Source organism: Panthera tigris, chromosome B1, assembly GCF_018350195.1.
Source record: "Panthera tigris isolate Pti1 chromosome B1, P.tigris_Pti1_mat1.1, whole genome shotgun sequence".
Lineage (NCBI taxonomy): Eukaryota > Metazoa > Chordata > Mammalia > Carnivora > Felidae > Panthera > Panthera tigris.
Window position 1 is genome coordinate 131366294 of NC_056663.1, and position 18710 is coordinate 131385003.

General features: G+C 40.3%; 1 protein-coding gene across 6 annotated transcripts in view; it reads left to right on the forward strand.

The window, feature by feature from the left end:
* The window catches only part of FAM13A (family with sequence similarity 13 member A), a 355423-nt gene extending 344393 nt beyond the window's left edge, over positions 1–11030 (forward strand). For 4 of the 6 annotated variants that reach the window (XM_042984194.1, XM_042984193.1, XM_042984195.1 and 1 more), the window contains 3 exons: positions 3131–3327; positions 3868–3969; positions 6433–11030. In XM_042984194.1, coding sequence (XP_042840128.1) covers positions 3131–3327; positions 3868–3969; positions 6433–6559 — 426 coding nt within the window. In that variant the 3' untranslated portion in view covers positions 6560–11030. The remainder of the gene's footprint in view (positions 1–3130; positions 3328–3867; positions 3970–6432) is intronic. The other 2 variants (XM_042984198.1, XM_042984197.1) reach the window with 1 other exon arrangement.
* The last annotated feature ends 7680 nt before the right edge of the window (positions 11031–18710 follow it).

The window sequence follows — 18710 nt, forward strand, 5'->3', positions numbered from 1 at the left end:
TATATAATGTGCAATTTCAGAATATAATAACTTTGATAACTATAAAAATGACTTAAAATTATAATATTCTTAGTTATTATTAATGTATGACTTTCTACTTAATAGGCTTAGTGTTGCCTTCTGGAACAATATGGAATGAGCATAACTGCTTCTTCCTTGAGAGCCTTTCATGTCTTTACTGTCACCTCCCCTGTCTGCTCTCACCCACAGCCTGTGGAAGTTTTTTCTCCAAGTTCTTCTTCCTGTTCCTCATGTGATACAGGTCACCTCCCAGCCACCCACCGGTTCTGCTGTATACACACATACCAGTTTACCTAGAGCCCTCGGACTCACTGATACCCAGAACTGAACATTGTTTTAGATATGATTTAGCCAGCAAGACAGTGGAGCAAGGACTGATCCTGATCTTTATCTGGATATCCAGGGCCGTTCGTCCTACAACTCTATGCCTACATGACTGTCAATGTATTGTGAATTCGCTGTACTCTTTCTGGGGCATGTGCATTCAGCTTCCACACTGCAGACTTTTGGGGCCAGATAACTTGTTGTCGTTGGGGGCTGGACTCCATCCACCAGATGCCAGTCGTGCACTACTTCCACCCCCTTCCCAAAATGTCTCCAGACCTTGCCAAAGGTCCACTAGGGTCAAAATGACCCCCAGTTGAGAACCACTGCCCACGGCCCTATCTCACTGCTGATTTATGCAGTCCCCAGCTTGCTTTTCCTTGGATTGCTTGTCATTTATATGTCCATCTTTTATTTTCTAACCTAAATTGTACCACCTTGAATTTTTTCAATTAGTTACTTATCACACTTCTATATACCAGCCTGGTGAAACTGATTAGATCTAGACATTTTATTCCAACATATCAGATATCCCTCCCTACTTTGTATTCTCTATGCATTCTGTGAATATGCCTTTTGCGTCTTTATCCAAGTGATTGATAAATACTGAGTAAGGCTGGGTCCGGCAAAGGACCTGTTACAGACTTCCCTCCAGATTCATGCCACCCTGCATCATTACCCTGCATCAATTTTCACGATCAGCTCTCCTTTCGTAGATCAGCTCACCTCATTAATTATTGAAATCCAAATATTATGCCAATCCTGTCAATAAAGGAAAAATGGTTTTCCTAAAGGGGTCACTGTTGATCATGGATTCTTTTTCAGTCGTTCAGATGTTATCTAGTATTGATAACTTCTAGAATCTACCCAATGTGCACAAGGACCCTATGGTCTTATAATTTGAAGATCTAGGTTTATCATTTCTTTTTTTTTTTTTTCCCCTATGATTTTCAAAGCTTTACTGAGAAGAGATCTATTCAGCTTCCTCTTTAAATGCTTTGAGTTCCCACTGTGTGCAAGACACGTTCTCATCTTTTTAAGTTCTCTTAGGGCCTTGGGATGTAATTGATTAGGCCAAAACACCTGACTTTTATTTCTTACCTTCCTTGGGCTACAAGGCTATACTCTCCTCCAGTAATTTGTATTTTTCTTTTAAAACTGAATTACTAGACTGTTTGACAGACATTAATTAGCACCTATGATATGCAGGCATTGGCTAGGCTCTAGGAACAGCAGTGAACAGACAGGCCCAAATCCTCGCCTCAGTGGAGTTTTCTGTCCAGTAGTTCCACCTGGTCCTTCCTCATCCAGGAGAGCAGGGGATGGGGGCAGGAGGTTGATCTGCACTGCCTCTGTGCCCCATGTAGCTTGCGAGGTCTATACGTTATCTCCATTAATTCTAAAAACTACATAGGTGGGAATTGTTAACTTCCTTTCACAAAAAAAGAGAAACTTTAAAATTATATTAGTTTTAAAGTCACTTTGACACTATAAATTTAAAATCTTCTTTAATAATTTCAATTTTTAAAAATTAATAATGAGGCATTTACTTCTAAGCAAAGAGATTGAAGATTTGACGTCACAGCAGAAGGGAATCTGAGAGAGCTACCTAGTTTTGACCAGTTTTATCTTCGTGCCTTCAGAGCAGTACTTTCATCATAGTTGTGCAATAGTCCTTTTTTTGTTTTTGTGTTTCCTGTTTATTTGTTTATTCACATTATTTCTCCTCAGAGGCAGTATTAGAAACATACCAAACTTTATGGTAAGAAAATCCACCCCTGGCAGTTTGCATACTTTGACCACCAATGGTAACTACTCCCACCTCCTGCGATTAATTTGCTGGATTGCACGGAAGTCACCTGGTTCAACTCGAACCGCCGATGTTGTGCTTGCTGTTGTTCACATATCTGTGCTCTTAACCACTTTTTAAATTTTTCAGATCTTGGGATATCCTCTTCTGGTCTGACTGTACATTTTGGCAGTAAATTACTTCTTTTAAAATCTTTCACTTAGACTGATATCATTTCATCCTTAGATTTACATAGCTTTAAATTGGCACTAAGAAGCTGTGATTTGACTTCATTGTTTTTCTAATTGCATTGCCAAGACAGACAGAGAATATCATGCTTTTCTGAGAATCTTGGATGCTAAAAAATACAGCCGCGTCCCTTGGAAGCTCCTTGAAAAAAATACTTGAGTTTTATGACCCCAATGATGAGAACATAAATGGTTTGATCTTTTCAAAACTTTCTTAAAATTGTGTGCATCAAGCAACCACAAAATATGTTTTAATCTCAACTCTTAAACAGAAAGGCTGTATTGTTTAATTTCTCAAGATGTTCATAGCTTAATAAAAAACACATTTTCTGAGGTCCAAAACTAAAGGAATCCTTAATGCACTGACTGCTGGTGGTGGATTTTGTTATGTGTTATCACAGAGCTGGGGATTTTTAGATTTTTTTAACTGCAGTTGATTTACGGTATAAATTACAATGGTGGTTCCTTCATCCTCAGTCTTGACAAATGTTAATTGTGCTGTACACTAGTTTTTATAGTTTTATAGTTTTTCCCCCTACTGAGTGGCTGTGTTTAGTGTTTGTGTTATTTATTGTGTTCATATAGATGCTCAGTTATATATTGATAATGTGCATATGTGTTGCTAAATGTAGATACAGAAGAAACTATATGCTGTCTGGATAATTAAATGGTCGTTACATGATACTTACAATGAAAGAGTGCCAGGAAAAGTAACCAGATTTTTATTGGGGTTGTTTTACATCTCCAGGAAGAAGATGAGGGCTCAGAAGATGACAGCAACACAAAGCCGGACTTCACAGTCACTCTGAAAACCGATTTCAGTGCACGTTGCTTCCTGGACCAATTTGAAGATGATGCTGATGGGTTTATTTCCCCAATGGATGATAAAATACCATCAAAATGCAACCAAGACACCGGGCTTTCAAACCTCCATGCTGCTTCAATGTATGTATGTCATTTTGATGGTGGTGTTGAAATGTGTTGATGAAAATACCATTTTTAAATATTTTAGCCTTTGTATTTAAATAAGTTGTCCTGGGGTACATCTGTGTAAATAGAATGGTGAATTTTTTTCTTTTACTTCCAGCTCAGCATTTTTATATTCTCCATTGCATGTTATTTGAGGCAGCACGCAAGATCTTGCTTCAACAGTCGGGGCTCTAGAATGGCACTCTGTGGTTCTGTTTTTCAACTCATCATTTAACATGTACCAAGCACAGATCTTTCTTTCAAAACAAAATGTGATAAAGTGCCATGGGCACTAAGACTTCATAAGTAGCGGGAGTTTTGCGGGAGTCCGGGGAGCTCTATCTGGTTCAGGGGATGGGAAACCGCCATTTCTGCTGACCCTCAGCTCCCTTAACAGCTTTTGCATTTCCATGCTTCCCCCCACTTCTCCACAACCCCTGTCAAATTGCACATTCATTATATCTATAACAATTCCAATTTAACCCAATTTTCTTGAAATTTTTCTGTCTCTCTCAGACCGGAACTCTTGGAACATCTTCAGGAAATGAGAGAACAAAAGAAAAGGATTCGAAAGAAACTTCGTGATTTTGAAGACAATTTTTTCAGACAAAATGGAAGGTAGTGCATGCTTCCTTTCCCCTCACTTCTCCCCCTCCACACACACACACCCCTCTTTTGCTCCTGTCAGATTTATGCAGTGCTCCAAAGGTGGGAAGCCCTCTGCCTCCTCTCTGTAACGTAGTCCCTTGGCTCGCGCCCAGGGCCCCTGGCAGTTTACGGTGAGATGGTGAGGTTTGTATGATCCTTCAGCAAGAAATCCTCCTTGAATAGTATCCAAGACTGATGTAAATTCACCTAACATCTATAAAACCTGTCACATCAAATTCTAATCTAAAAAGAGCAGCTTGAAGCTAAGTTTCCAGTTGACGGCACTGGTTTTTGGTTTGGGTTTGGTTTTGTCTTCGTAAACTAGAAGGAGAAATAAGGAAAGGGCAATTCTAAACCTTGGTATTTTTAGGCTTATTTTAAAAGCAAAGGTGATTGTTGTCAGGTTTGAATGAAAATAGACAAGAAGCTGTAAGTCCATGAGACTGACAGTATGCCTTTCTCTGGTGAGTTTCAAGACATGGTATAATCAACCTTGTAGAGCATTATGCTAAGGAATAGCATCCCCTGTTTGCTAGTGACCACAGACAGCTCTTACTCAGGTCACAGCCTGAGACCGGGAAGGACAGGGAATGGATTTATTTGCCTCTCTTACATGGAAGTTCAGTTTTAACATTTTAAAATGATTTTATTTTAATCCAAATTATTTAAGCAATATAAATATAGTTTCCCTTTAAAAGGTCCCCTTTCATCCTTCTCAAAAGTGTTTGGAAATAAAAGCACTGTAAACATCAATTTTGGTATTTAAAATGTATTCCAGGTCATTTCAGTTTATCATATAAATTTTGTATTTTTAGCGTCCCTGATTTGGATCTGTGAGTTTTTATACATAAATACTTGTTTTTCTTTCTCCATGCATTGTATGATATTTAGAAAACATAGACAAGCAGACAAAAGAAATAATATGCAGAATAATAACTGATGATAAACCAGAATTAATGTTTCTTCCATTCTTCTTTCTGAACATATTTTTGGTTTGTCTGTTTATCTTTTTTTCCATGTAATTATAGTCACTTTATGCAGATATCCTGTTGAGGAACTGTATAAAATTATGTAAACTTCACAGGTTTTAAGCAAGTATAGTTAATGGGAATTTATAATAATCATACAAGTTTTTATTTATGTATGTATGTATGTAATTTCTACACCCAGTGTTGGGCTCAAACTCATGACCCTGAGACTGAGACCCCCATGCTCTTCCAACTGAGCCAGCCAGGTGCATTATCATACACGTTTAAAACTCTGACTTCAGATATCATTAAATCTGGTCCCATTATTTCATATCTGAGGACAGTGAAGCCCCTCAAAGAGCAGGGCGAAGTCAACTCTCAGATGGCTATTCCTTTCATTGCCTTCTGCTGAGAAGCCATCTAGAGCCCTTTTCTTGAACAAGGCAGGGCATGAATCAATGAACTTTCAGTTCATTGAGCAAAATTATATAAGCCCCATGCTATCTACTTGCTTATATTTTTCTCTTTTTTTAATTTTTTTTTTTTGAGACAGTGCAAGAGGGGGGCGGGGAGCAGAGAGAGAGGGAAAAAGAGAATCCTAAGCAGGCTCCACACAGAGCCCTATGTGGTGCTCAAACTCACAAACCTTGAGATCATGACCTGAGCCAAAACCAAGAATCAGTCACTCAGCCGACTGAGCCACCCAGGGGTCCCTGTTTTTCTCTTTAAGAAGAAAAGGAAGCCTGGTATTTGAATGTTTGACATGTGCATTTCAAAGTGAAATTAGAAGCAGCTGGGCTGTATTGCTCCGTGGTTGAGAATGTAGACGGCAGCACTATTTCATCAAGCTCTGGTGAGGGTTATATTAGATCATGGACACAGGGTACTTAGCACAGTTCCTGGCCTACAATAAGCTCTCAGTTAGTACTTGCACATATAAAAGGTATGCATATAAGATTCCTAGTAAACTGTAAAGCTTTATTAGTATTATGTGATCCAATTGCTGAATTCCAAGAGTAATTTTATAACCAGGATATTAACTCTGTGTTTTTAAACCTGTAAATTATGGGTATCCCAGTTGGTAATTAGAAACTTAATAGTTCATTAGATGAAATCTATAAAAGTGAAAAGACATTTAAGTATAAATAAAGGATTTCAGTCTACAGAGACTCTTAATGCAAATTCATACACCAACATCAGAGAGAAAACATTTCTCGGTTTTTAGTCCTTCATATCATTCTGCAAGATGCCAGATTAACTACAAAAACTCAGTTGCACTGTGCCTTCTGGGGGAAGCTGTCTTTCGCTGATTGTCTAAGCCCACCATCAGTCTTGATACCAAGTGACACTTGGGAACACCGATTCTACAGGTTGATAACTGCAGAGTTTCTACATGATGATAATTCACCTGATAAGCAATATCATCTAAACGATCCTCAGCCCCCTTTCCTTTTGTTTCCGTTAGAAGTGTCCAGAAGGAAGACCGCACTCCTATGGCTGAAGAATACAATGAATATAAGCACATAAAGGCAAAATTAAGGCTCTTGGAGGTGCTCATCAGCAAGAGAGACACTGATTCCAAGTCCATGTAAGGGGCACAGCCCCAGCCGGCACTAAGGGGGCTGAAGGTGCAGGCTGGACTTGCTACCCGCCTCCCCTGGTAAATAGCAGCTCTGCGAAACCCGGAAGGCAGCGTGGGAGCTGGACCTCAGAGCACACAGCCCTACTGCCTCGGGCCTTTGGGATCAGCTCCAGCTTCCATCGCCTGCCTTAGAAGCTGTCTGCATGGGAGAGGGCAACTCGCTCCGACTTAAGACTTTTGCAAGGAACAGTCAAGATCCCACGGGTGCACGTGGATACTGCAGGGGAAGCTTTACTAACGTGGGCCGTGCTGAATCACTACGTTGAGACACGCTCATCTACAGAGAATATACACTATTCTTCCCTGGATAACTGAGAAACAGGAGACCATTCTCTGTCTAACTGTGATGAAAACAAGCTCAGGACTTCCCTCTAGAGAACGAACTCGCTGTGCAGGTCCATGTTCTCTTTCCCAGGAAAGTGGGAACACGTGCTGGAGCCCTGTTTGCTGCCTGGGCCATTCTCATGACCTTTCCACAGAGCTGCGCCTTTCCCCACCCGTGTGGATCGTGTCCCCTTCAGTTCTCAGGAAGACGGAAGCCGTACCTGCCCAAAATGGCAGTGCAGTCATCTATTTGATGGTGTGTTTCTTCAAGACTCCCTCAGCTGGCGAAGCATTTTGTTTCCTGACTAGGACTGGATCATCTGCAGAGGATGGAGGGAATGTGGCTATATTAATGTTGATTTTTAATTCAGGCAACAGGGTGAAGAGCCTGGAAAATTCTTTCCTGAACATGGATTGCACTTATCAGTCTCAGATTTTAACACCAAACACTGAGCAAGGCCAGCATGCTATGACATCCTGTTTGGGGCTTGGTTTCATTTGACTCTTACCAAACATAAAAGATCTTGCTTACTTCTTAGCTTAAGTGTTGAGGATCATGAGAGAGAGAAAGAGCGAGCCTGTGTTCTAAACCTTCTGAGTACTTACCAGAGTTTAATTTTTTTTTTTTTTTTTAAGTAAACCTGCACTAAAATCCCCTGAGGGGTAAATGTAGCCCTCAGAACTCAGCCCAAGGCAGAATCTAAATCACACTATTTTCAAGATCATGTACGTATAAAGAGGAAAATAAGGGTGTGTGGTCACTTATGATTATAATTTTTTTCAAAGACTGTGTCACAAAGCTGTCTATATTAGACATTTGGGGAAGACCAGGGAATTTAAAGCACCAAACCATTCATCTCTCGCTGTGCTGATGTCACCTTGTGATTTGTTGTTCCTTTTTAACCTTCTGCGTCTGCACTGAGGAAAGTGAATTCTGTTTCTGCCTGTCCGTCCAAGGCCTACCTTTGTGCTTTGTGAGGTTGAGGTCAAGTGTCTGCACACCAGCCACTGGTTGCCAAGAGAAGGCACTTCAGCAGGCTCTGCCTTTTAAAGATCAAGTCGCAGGATGAACAGGAGAGCAAGGCTACCCTCCTCTGTTTTGAGAGTTGCTTTCTTAAAGGGTACCATTTTGTTTTGTTTGATAATAAGAAGAAAATAAAGAGAACGCTAAACTCTATACAGACCGGTTGTCAGTTTCGAAACGGGCTCTTGAGAAACTGGTCAGATTGGATTTATAGCAGTGTTTTCCATTGCTGAGGTGAGGTAGAAGGTGTCAGTTGAAAATCGTTTTAAGTCGGGAGTGGGGAAAAAGAATACCTTTAAGTTTGCTCTTAATAATCATATAGAGAAGCATGAGCTGTGTTTGGAAGTGTCCTGTTTTAATCCACACATTTAAAGACGGTACATATTCCTACAAATTTAAATGTACATGAATATATAGTTTGGTATTCTTTGCTCTACTGTTTACATTACAGATCACTATAATTTCAAGGAGTTATATTATAAATAAAATTAAGCACTTTAGGATGTTTTCTATTTTTGAAATCTGAACATGAATCATTCACATGACCAAAAATCGTATTTTTTAAGGAAATACATGTCTAGTGTGTCCTTTTTAAGTAATTATTCTCTTAAATAAGCTATAATATAAATCAAATCATTACCAGTTAACCTTTAAAGCACATCTGTTGAAGAGTATTGTTTTGAAAATACTAATATGCTACACACAGAATTTTAAAAGAAAAATGCTATATAAATGAGAAGCTACTAAATGTTTGAAATCTGTTGTTTCTGCCAAAGGTAAATTAAGTAAAAGACTTATCCAGGACTCCCCATTCAAATTTGTATGATGAATAAAAGAAAACACCAAGTTACAGTCAAATAAATTGTGCATGGTATGTTGTGTTTTCCTTTGTAATTTCTCATCTGTATACTTCCTAGAATGGCGCCCACATTAAAGGCGGAAAAGCCCTGTTTACACAAGACCCTATTTGAAGACCTGGCAGTGGGTTTTGGCTCTGCCAGAAAGGCTGAGGCAAATTTGTTTCCACAGCAACCATTTCTGCAGCCCAGGGTCTCATGGCCCTAGAGGCAGTGTCTTAATTGGCTTCACACAGAATACTCTGGACTGGGGTTTTTCCTGTGCTCTCTTGGGAATGTGTGTGTGTTTATTAGCACATGCCAACAAAACAAATGTCGAGGGTTATTTAATAGCAATGATAAGTAAAGGTAAAGCGTGAATAAACTTGATGGTATTATTGTAAGAATGAGAAATAGCAGAGGCTTGTAATTTTCACACACGCATTTGCTTTTTATCGTGTTCAGTCTGGAGTAAACATTGAAATAGATGTTTATATTCAGTACGGTATCATGACTGCATTTCATCTCTGCATCATTTAGTTCAAATCTCACTTTGCAGACATGTTTGTGCAGGGTTTAGGATCAGGGCCTGCTGAGTTTTTCAGACAGCATGTTTGTCTTAAACTGGTAGAAGAAAGCTCACACAATCTCAGTGATCTCCCAATTCAGGGGAAATTTCCATCGAAGACTAAACCAAATTTCAAGCTGGGGAACTAATTTTTTTGAATTGCTAGCTATAAGAACGCATTGAGAGCTAAAAATTAGATTTCTTCCCTTTCGTTGACAGTTTGAAATCTAAAGGTTATTATTTATTGCCTAGGCAGGGCTCAGCCACGTCTCTGTTTGTGACATTGGTGTCATTTTTGCGTTGTCTCATTCTGATGCAATTCTTGCGTGGTGGCTGAAGAGGTTCTTGCAGGGCGTGCCTGCTCCCAGGTGTAGCATTTCTGGACAAATGCCGCAGGGCTGTGCTTGAAGCATAAATGTTGCACTGAGATGTCCTGAGGCCAGCAGTCTTGGAGCCCCTGGGGGCTGAGCATTTGTTAATGTGGTTGAGCTTAGAATTCCTAATAAGCCGAATATTTAGGTTTATAAAAGGGGCAGTCGTGGTGCCAATTAGGTTGGTTCTTTCTGGAACTTCTTAGTTCCCAGCAGACAGAATTGGGCCCAGTATCCAGAAATGATCAGATTTATAAGGTAAATCAAATTTCAGTTGGTTGATGAACTTTTTAAGAGATTCTTAATCTGATAATGAAGATACCGCTTTTCTTAACAGTAAGACCTTACTACTTTTGATGGTATATTTGTATTTGAGTACCATAAACTATTAACCGCTTTATGAAAAGTTGGTTGTAGTCTAAATTCTGTTTTGATTTCAAGAAGAATCTTCCTGACACACTGCTTCCTGGATTTTTTTTTCCCCACCCCTAGGTGGAGAGAGGTGGTTTCTGCCTCATGATCAACATCTCCTTGATGTTCTTTTCAGTATCCACTTGGTTACGTCGACAGGGGGAGACAAAACTGTACTCAAATGTGAAGCAGTGTTTCTTCTGAAGCACATTGTGTGTGGCAGAACTCAGTGTGCTTTGTTTTCTTTTATTCCCTTCTTTTATGTTTTCTCCACTTGACCCTCAAAATGTACTCAAGTACATTTTGATGTAAGACTAGCTAAACATATTTTCGAGTGTTCATTCAAATTGTGCACACTCACACCTTGCATGGTGGCCAACCTGGCACACTCCAAACAAGAATGATCTATATGTCAGGCACTGCACTGGGGCACTGGCCATTTTGCAGAATCCAGAGTGTGCCCCTGTGGGTGCCTGCATTCTTCTACCACGATCCTTCATACTAGATGTACATAGGCTGAGGTCAATTACCGATGTACACAAAAATGTTTGTAAAATGAAATCTGTACACCTACAAGTTCATGTGGCTGGGAAGCTGCAGTTATGTCTCTAGAGACTCTCATTTTGCCTGGAACCCAGCCTGTTGTGGTCATGCTCGCGTCTTGAGAAATGGGTTTGGCAGATCTCTTTCTCAGTCTGAAAGCACCTCTACATACGGTCATGCAAATCTCCAAGAGTAGATACAATTTTAGTTACTAATATGGGCCCAGAACAATGTTTACACGACATATAAGCAGAAAGTATTTGAAATTACAGTTGTCCTTTTTTAAAATGTAAACTGAATGAAAAACGTTATGTACATTTTTGTACATGACTGTATTTTGTGTAAACTTAAATAAAATATTTTTAACTGTGAATGTTCTGAGATTTTTGACAAAATCAGGAGTGTATGACAGCTGCCTGTGTGGTCTGACCTTAAGGTAAGGAATCACTGCTGTTCCCTGAACTCCCCAGAAGCTTCATGAGGATTAAGCTTTTGTTATTCTGTTTCCAGGGAGGTCACTGGAAGGTGAAGCAAACTCATTACAAATTAGGCATGCCCATGGTTCTAAGTAAAAAAATGGGCTTTTGCTCTGTGCTCTATTCATGGAAGGGCCTGAAGGGGCAGAAGTGAAGGCATTAAGCTAAAAAAACGTGTTTAATTAAGTATCTTTGCAAAGTCAATGAGGCCATTATAGTAAATTCGTTAGCTACTTATTATTCTGATGCTAATAAGGCCAGCAGAATACTGTGACTCAGAGGAAAAGGTGCATTTCAGTTTGAAGTGAGCATCTTGCCCCGTGCGTCAGCTGCCACAAGCCAGGCACTGCCTCACGAGCACCTTGAACAGCCTCCAGAGTTGGGGGGCACAGCTAAGAACACACCCCTGTGATGGTTAGGCATGCGGGTGTTCTTTAAGCCACACGTGTTACATGGGCTCTACATGCCAAAAGTGAACATTAAAAATATAAAGCCTGGGGCGCCTGGGTGGCTCAGTCAGTTAAGCGTCTGACTTCAGCTCAGGTCACAATCTCACAGTTCGTGGGTTCAAGCCCTGCGTTGGGCTCTGTGCTTGACAGCTCAGAGCCTGGAGCCTGCTTCAGATTCCGTGTCTCCCTCTTTCTGCCCCTCCCCCACTCACACTCTGTCAAAAATAAATATTGAATGTATATATGTGTGTGTGTGTGTGTGTATCACACACACATATATGTATAGCCTGAAATTTAAAAAAAAAAAAAAAGGCTTTGAGTACTGCCCAGGATTCCAACAGATATGTCTTCTGACCAAGAAAGACACAGAACCTCTAAAGATGGTGCGATTTAATGCCATTCTGCCAAAACTGCGGCTTACCCTGAGTAATTTAACTTTTGAAACGCTGGGTCCAAAGTAACAACATCTAGAAGGAACTGGCACGCAGCATTTCGTGATGCCTCCATTTTCTTAAATCGTATTTTCGCGTTGCCCCTGTGAGGGACCAGGACACGATGCTGGCCTCAAGTACATCAGGCTCTGCAGCTGGTTGGCAGAGCGAGGTGGTCCTTGGAAGCCCTCCCCCTCCTATCCCCAGAGCAGATGCGTCCTGCCCTGTACGTTTGCAATGTTGGTACCGCCTGAATGGTAATTTCAGAAGGGGGACCTACGCACGGTGGGGAGAGGTGGTCCCTTTCGGTTCTAGAGTTCTTACCTCTTCTAGAAATAGATTCTGAATCTTGTAAACCAAACATATTCTAGTTATCCCTAAACTGGGTCAGCTTATCGAGGCAACACATACACACACAGGAGAACTTCACGTCCAGTAAAAGGCAAAAGGCAAAATTCCCAAATGTATGTTCAGAATCCTGGCTGGCAGGCAGACAAATGAGGTTTGGCAGGAACTGGGGTTGTTGACAGCTTGGTTCTCACTTGTCCCCTCCGTCAACAAGGCTTCTACCACAGGGTGGCTCCGTGTTGTGCAGCATCTGCTCAGGAACTGTGGCCCAGTGCAAAACACAAGAAAGGATGGAATCTCTCAGACCCCTTGGACCTCCATGTCTCCCTTGTGCCCGTGTATGTATAAAGCGTAGGTGATTGTGAATTCTGAAACCCATCACCTTAGAGTGATGCTGGAATTTTTCTTTAATTTCTCAAAAGCAATTCAAAGATGCTCCGAAATCCTTGTCATGCTTCTGTGGGGTAGCTTTGAGTACTCTTGGTAAGATATTTTGAGACATTGTGATTTTTCTGTCATTGTTACTTTTAAAGAAATTAAAATTACTAGACAAGATTCAGTGGAGGGGAGGGAAGGGAGAGAAAGTGTGAAGGATATACTTCCTGCTCTCTGGCAGCAGAGAGCAGAGCCTCTCAAACTTGAACGTGCATGTGAGTATCTAGGGGTCTTGTGGTACAGTAGCCCCCAGGCGGGTAGGAAGGTGCACTGACATCCTGCATTTCCAGCAGGCTTCCAGATGCTGCCATGCTGCTGGTCCAGAGATCCCACTGTAAGTAGAGGGTGTGGACTGCATCCTGGGCATTTGTGGAAATGAGCAGCTCCAAAAACCTAAAGTTAACAGAGACCAGCACAAGTGACAAGACGAGCAGAGACCAAAGACTGCTTGATGCTTAAGGCCCAGTCTGCACACTGACAGCCTAGCTTTACGATCTGGGTACATTGCCCACTCTCCATGTCTCTGTGTTTTTATCTGAAAAATGGGAATAACCATAGTAGTTAATGGGGTCATTATGGGAATTTACGTGGACGAACATAAAGTAAGCACAACAATAAATCTTCACTAAAAAATGGTGGTGGGTTATTATTATTATCAGCATTGAGACAAAGATTCTTTCTTTGCTGAACTCCAACAAGATGTTGAGATTTGTATTTCCCACACATCACTCTCCTCACCTTCTGATTCCTTGTTTGTAGTAAGTCATAAACAGAATGTACCTCCAGCACTTTAAACACAAATTCATGGGGCACCTGGGTGGCTCAGTCGCTTGAGTGTCCAAGTTCGGCTCAGGTCATGATCTTGCCGTCTGTGAGTTCAAGCCCTGTGTTGGGCTCTGTGCTGATGGTTCAGAGCCTGGAGCCTGCTTTGGATTCTGTGTCTCTCCCTCTCTGTTCCTCCCCCACTGGCTCGCTCTCTCTCTCTCTCTCAAAAATAAAGATTAAGAAAAATTTTTTAATTAAAAAATAAAAATACAAATTCATGCTAACGGGGTAAGCAAGATTTTAGGGGAACACTGACCCATTCTCTTGAGGAAAATAAAATTGTGACTTGATATTTTCAAGAAAATTGCATCAAAACCTCTGTGTGGCTTTCTCAGAAAGATCTATGCTTGTTAAACTCCTTCCCTCACAGAGCAGGGCAAACTCCTCTGATTCTGCTCCCCAAAACACGTTGGGAGGTCCAATCCCGCTCACACACATAAAAGGAATTTACTGTCTGAGACGGCAGTTGAGACCAATGTGGGAATGCCTGAGCTCTGTGAAGGAACAGAATAACCTTTGAACTGATTCTAGGTCACTTAGTGTCCTGAAATTTCTGTCTCAGGGTGTATTTTTAAACAACTAAAACCAAAGCATACCCCAGGGAGGAGAGCTGCTTGGATTGTGGCATGCTATTTTTTAAAAATTTACGAGAGAGAGTGGGGGAGGGGCGGGGAGAGAGAAAGAGAATCCTAAGCAGGCTCTGTGTTGTCAGCACAGAGCCCGATGTGGGGCTTGATCTCAGAAACTGTGAGATCATGACCTGAGCCAAAAATCAAGAGTCAGAAGCTCAACCTACTGAGCCACCCAGGCGCCCCGGATTGTGGCACGCTCTTAACCAGTGTAGTAAATGTTACCAAACCCGGGGTCCCCCCCACTCCCTCACCAGCCCCAGAGGAACAAACTGAAGGTGCCACTGCTCAGTGGCATAACAGGCTTTGGGTACAAATGATTTTAGTGTCTCATTGAATAAAGCCCTGCCCCACGTTACCTCAGAAACGTAGAAACTCCAAGCAGTCTGCCAGTGATGTGAACTTGAGAGTCCTTGAGCCTGCTACACAAACATGTGAGCTCCTGAGAATGCCCAGGCATGAAGGACCACGAAACCCATTTTTAACAAGAAGCCTTTGGAAGCGACAGTCTGGTCCTGCTAGGACCATGAGCCAGTACCTAGCTGGCACTTCCTTTTCACCTTCACCTTCAATAGCTCTAGCCTCTTATGATACCATGGGGAATGGGGTTATTTCCAAATCTGCTCTTGGGCTTCCTTCTCTCCTAATCCTAAAGAAAAGGTGACCATGGAAGACTAATCTAGTTTAAGGTTTGCCTCCGCTTGAGGATGTGTGTGTGTGTGTGTGTGTGTGTGTGTGAATTCTTAAATTTCTCAGTTCAACACCAATGGGAGCTGAATCAGTAATTACCAGAGAGTGTATCCAACGCCCCTGGGATTAGGCCCAGGAAAATCCGCTTTTAAAAGATCTGAAGACCATGTGATTATGCACCCTGCCAAGCATCCAGTCACTTTTGGAAGAAAGGGGGAAAAAGAGGTCACATCTAAACTAATTTTCTCCATGCTACACATAACTCAGGAGCACATAATCCATTACTTTTGGAAGGACACAAAGCACCCAAGCTTGGATTAGCTAATCAGTGGGAAGGGCTGTTATTACTACAGATCCAAAGAGTCTGCCCACAACTGGGTAGACACCTCTGCCAGCACCTGTTCTGTTGCATGTCCTGGTTTCCAGAAGCCTGAACCCAAGCCACCCTACCTGCATTTGAGCCAGTCTGGGTTAGCACCCCAAAGCAGAAAGTCATAGAGACCAACATTTTCCACACTCTCCACAGGGCTCTGCTCTATGAAGTTAACTAATCCTTCTTCACCAAAAGGGTTTGAAAGGCATGGTGGTAGCTTCTATGTCACTTCCAACTGAAAAACTCCCTTGATATGCACAAGAGAATTTATTTTCACCTTTTCTAAAACACGGAACGTATTCTCTTCCTCTTCTGCCTTACTACAAGCTGCTCCTCTACTCTTTGAGATCCTGATCCCCAAGATACGGCTGTAGGCAGAGCCCACAATGGCTCCTAGCAATGTGTCACAAAGGAATCTCTTAAAAATGGACAGTCACAAACCAGAAGATTCCTAACTCAAGCAACCTTACGTACTAACAAAGCTAAGGTTATCAAAGGCAACGTGGCCATCATGTTCTTTGATATTTTAGAGACTTAACAACTGGCTTAAAATCTGCTTGGTTCCATTTTTAGGAGGCAAACAAAACTAGAGACAGGCAACACTTACATTTCTTTTTAAGAAGAAATGATAAAATTACTTTTTCTCCTATGCTTGACCCTAACATAAGATATTCTGTTCACTGAGTTTCACCTCAAATCTCTTTTGGTATTCTGTTGTATGCCCTCTCTTCATTCCACCTTTATTTCTATCATCTGGTTAATTATGATTTGACTATTATATTTTATTTACTTATATTCAGTTTTATTGAGATATGATTGAACATATGACACTTTACAAGTTTGGGTATACAATATGTTGATTTGATATATATTGTAAAATACCACCAAAGCATTAACTAATGACTCCATCATGTTACATAATTACTTCTTTTGCATAGTTTGAACATTTAAGATCTACCCTCTCAGCAACTTTTCGGTATACAATACAGTATTATTAACTAAAATTACCATGCTGTTCATTTGATCCCCAGAATCTATTCATCTTGTAACTGGAAGTTTGTACCCTTTGACCAACATCTCCCCATTTCCTCCCCCACAGTCCATGGTAACCACCATTCTACTCTCTGTTTCTATGAGTTTGGCTTTTTAGATTAAACATATAACTGATACCATATAGCATTTGTCTTCATCTGACTTATTTCACTTAGCATAATGCTATCAAGGTCCTTGCATGTTGTTGAAATAGCAGGATTTCCTTCTTTTTCATAGCTGAATAATCCATTGTATATATGTATATACACATCTTTATCCACTGACAGACACGTTTCCATATCTTGACTATTATGAATAATGCTGGAATGAACATGGGAATGCAGATATCTCTTCAAGATCCTGTTTTAATTTCCTTTGGATATATACTCTGAAATGGGATTGCCTCTGCCCATTTTTTAATCAGATTGTTTGGTATTTTTGTTATTAAGTTGTACGATTTCCTTTCTTTGGATATTAACCCCTTTACAGACATATGATTTGCAAATATTTTCTCCCATTCTGTAAGTTGCCTTTTTATTTTGTTGATGGTTTCCTTTGCTGTGCAGAAGCTTTTTAGTTTGATGTAATCACATGTACTAATTTTTGTTTTTGCTGCTAGATTTTTGATGTTATATCCAAAAAATAATTGCCAATGCCAATGTCAAGGAACTTCTTTCCTGTTTTTTTTCTAGAGGTCTTACAGTTTCAAGTTTTATGTTTGAGTGTTTAAGTCATATAGAGTTAAATTTTTATGAGTAGTGTGAGATAGGGGTCCAATTTCATTTTTCTGCATGTGGTGATCCAGTTTTCCCAACAACGTTTATTAAAGACACTAGAGTATTCTTGGCTCATTGTAAAATAGTAGCAGACTGTATATGCAAAGGTTTACTTCTGGTCTCTTGACTAGGTTCCATTGGTCTGTGTGTCTGTCTTTTATGCCAGTACCATACTATGTTAATTACTGTAGCTTTTAATATAGTTTAAAACAGGAAGTGTGATGCATCCCAATTTACTCTTCTTTATCAAGATTGCTTTGGCTATTTTGGGTCTTTTGTGGTTCAGTACAAACTTCAGGATTTTTTTTCTATTTCTGGGAAAAATGCCATTGGAAATTTGAAAGGGATTGCATTGAATCTATAGATGGCTTTGGGTAGAATGGACATTTTAACAGTATTAACTCCTGATCCATTAACATGGAATATCTTTCCATTTCTTTAGGTTTCCTTCAGTTATTTTATCACAGTTTCATAGTTTTCTTTTACCTCCTTGTTTAAATGTATTCCTAAATACTGTTTTTGATGTCATTATGAATAAGATTGTTTTATGTCTTTTTCAGGTATTTCATTGTTAGTGTATAGAAGCAACTGATTTATGTTTGTCGATTTTATATCCTATAACTTATTAATGCTAACTTTTTGTTGATGGGATCATCAGAATTTTCTACATGTAAGATCGTATCATTTGCAAACAAAGACAATCTTACTTCCTTTCGATTTAGATGCCTTTTATTCCTTTTTCCTGCCTGATTGCTCTGGCCATTGCTATATTGATTGAGTAGGGTACGTGAGAATGAACACGCTTGACCTGTTCCTGATCTCAGAAGAAAAGCTTTCAATCTCTAAACCTTTCAACATTGAGTATAATGTTAACTGTAGGCTTATCATATATGGCTTTTATTATGTTGAGGTATGTTCCTTCTATTCCCAATTTGTTGACAGCTCTTATGAATTATGTCGTATTTTGTCACATCCTTTTTCTGTATCTATTGAGATGATATTATTTTTATCTTTCATTCTGTTTAATGTATCACATTTATTGGTGTGCATACATTGAACCATCCTTGCATTCCAGGTATACATCCTGCTTGATCATGGTGTACAATGATTTTAATGTGCTATTCAGTTTGCTAATATTTTCTTGAGAATTTTTGCCATAGATATTGGTCTGTAGTTTACTTTCCTTGTAGTGTCCTTATGCTTTGGGCATAGGGCAATGCTGGCCTCAAAAATGAGGTTGGTAGTGTTCCCACCTCTTCCATTTTTTAGAAGAATTTGAGAAGTATTTACATTAACTTTTCTTTAAATGTTTGGTAGAATTCACCAGTGAAACCATCTGGGCTTTTCTTATTGGGAAGTTTTTGATTACTGAGTCAATCTCCTTCCTTGTTTTTGGTCTGGTTTTGTTTTTAAGTTTGTTTATTTATTTTGAGAGAGAAACAGCACAAGTGGGGGAGGGGCAGAGAGAGGAAGAGAGAATCCCAAGCAGGCATTGCATTTTTAATGCAGAGCCCTATGCGGGGCTTGAACTCACGAAACCATGAGATCGTGACCTGAGCC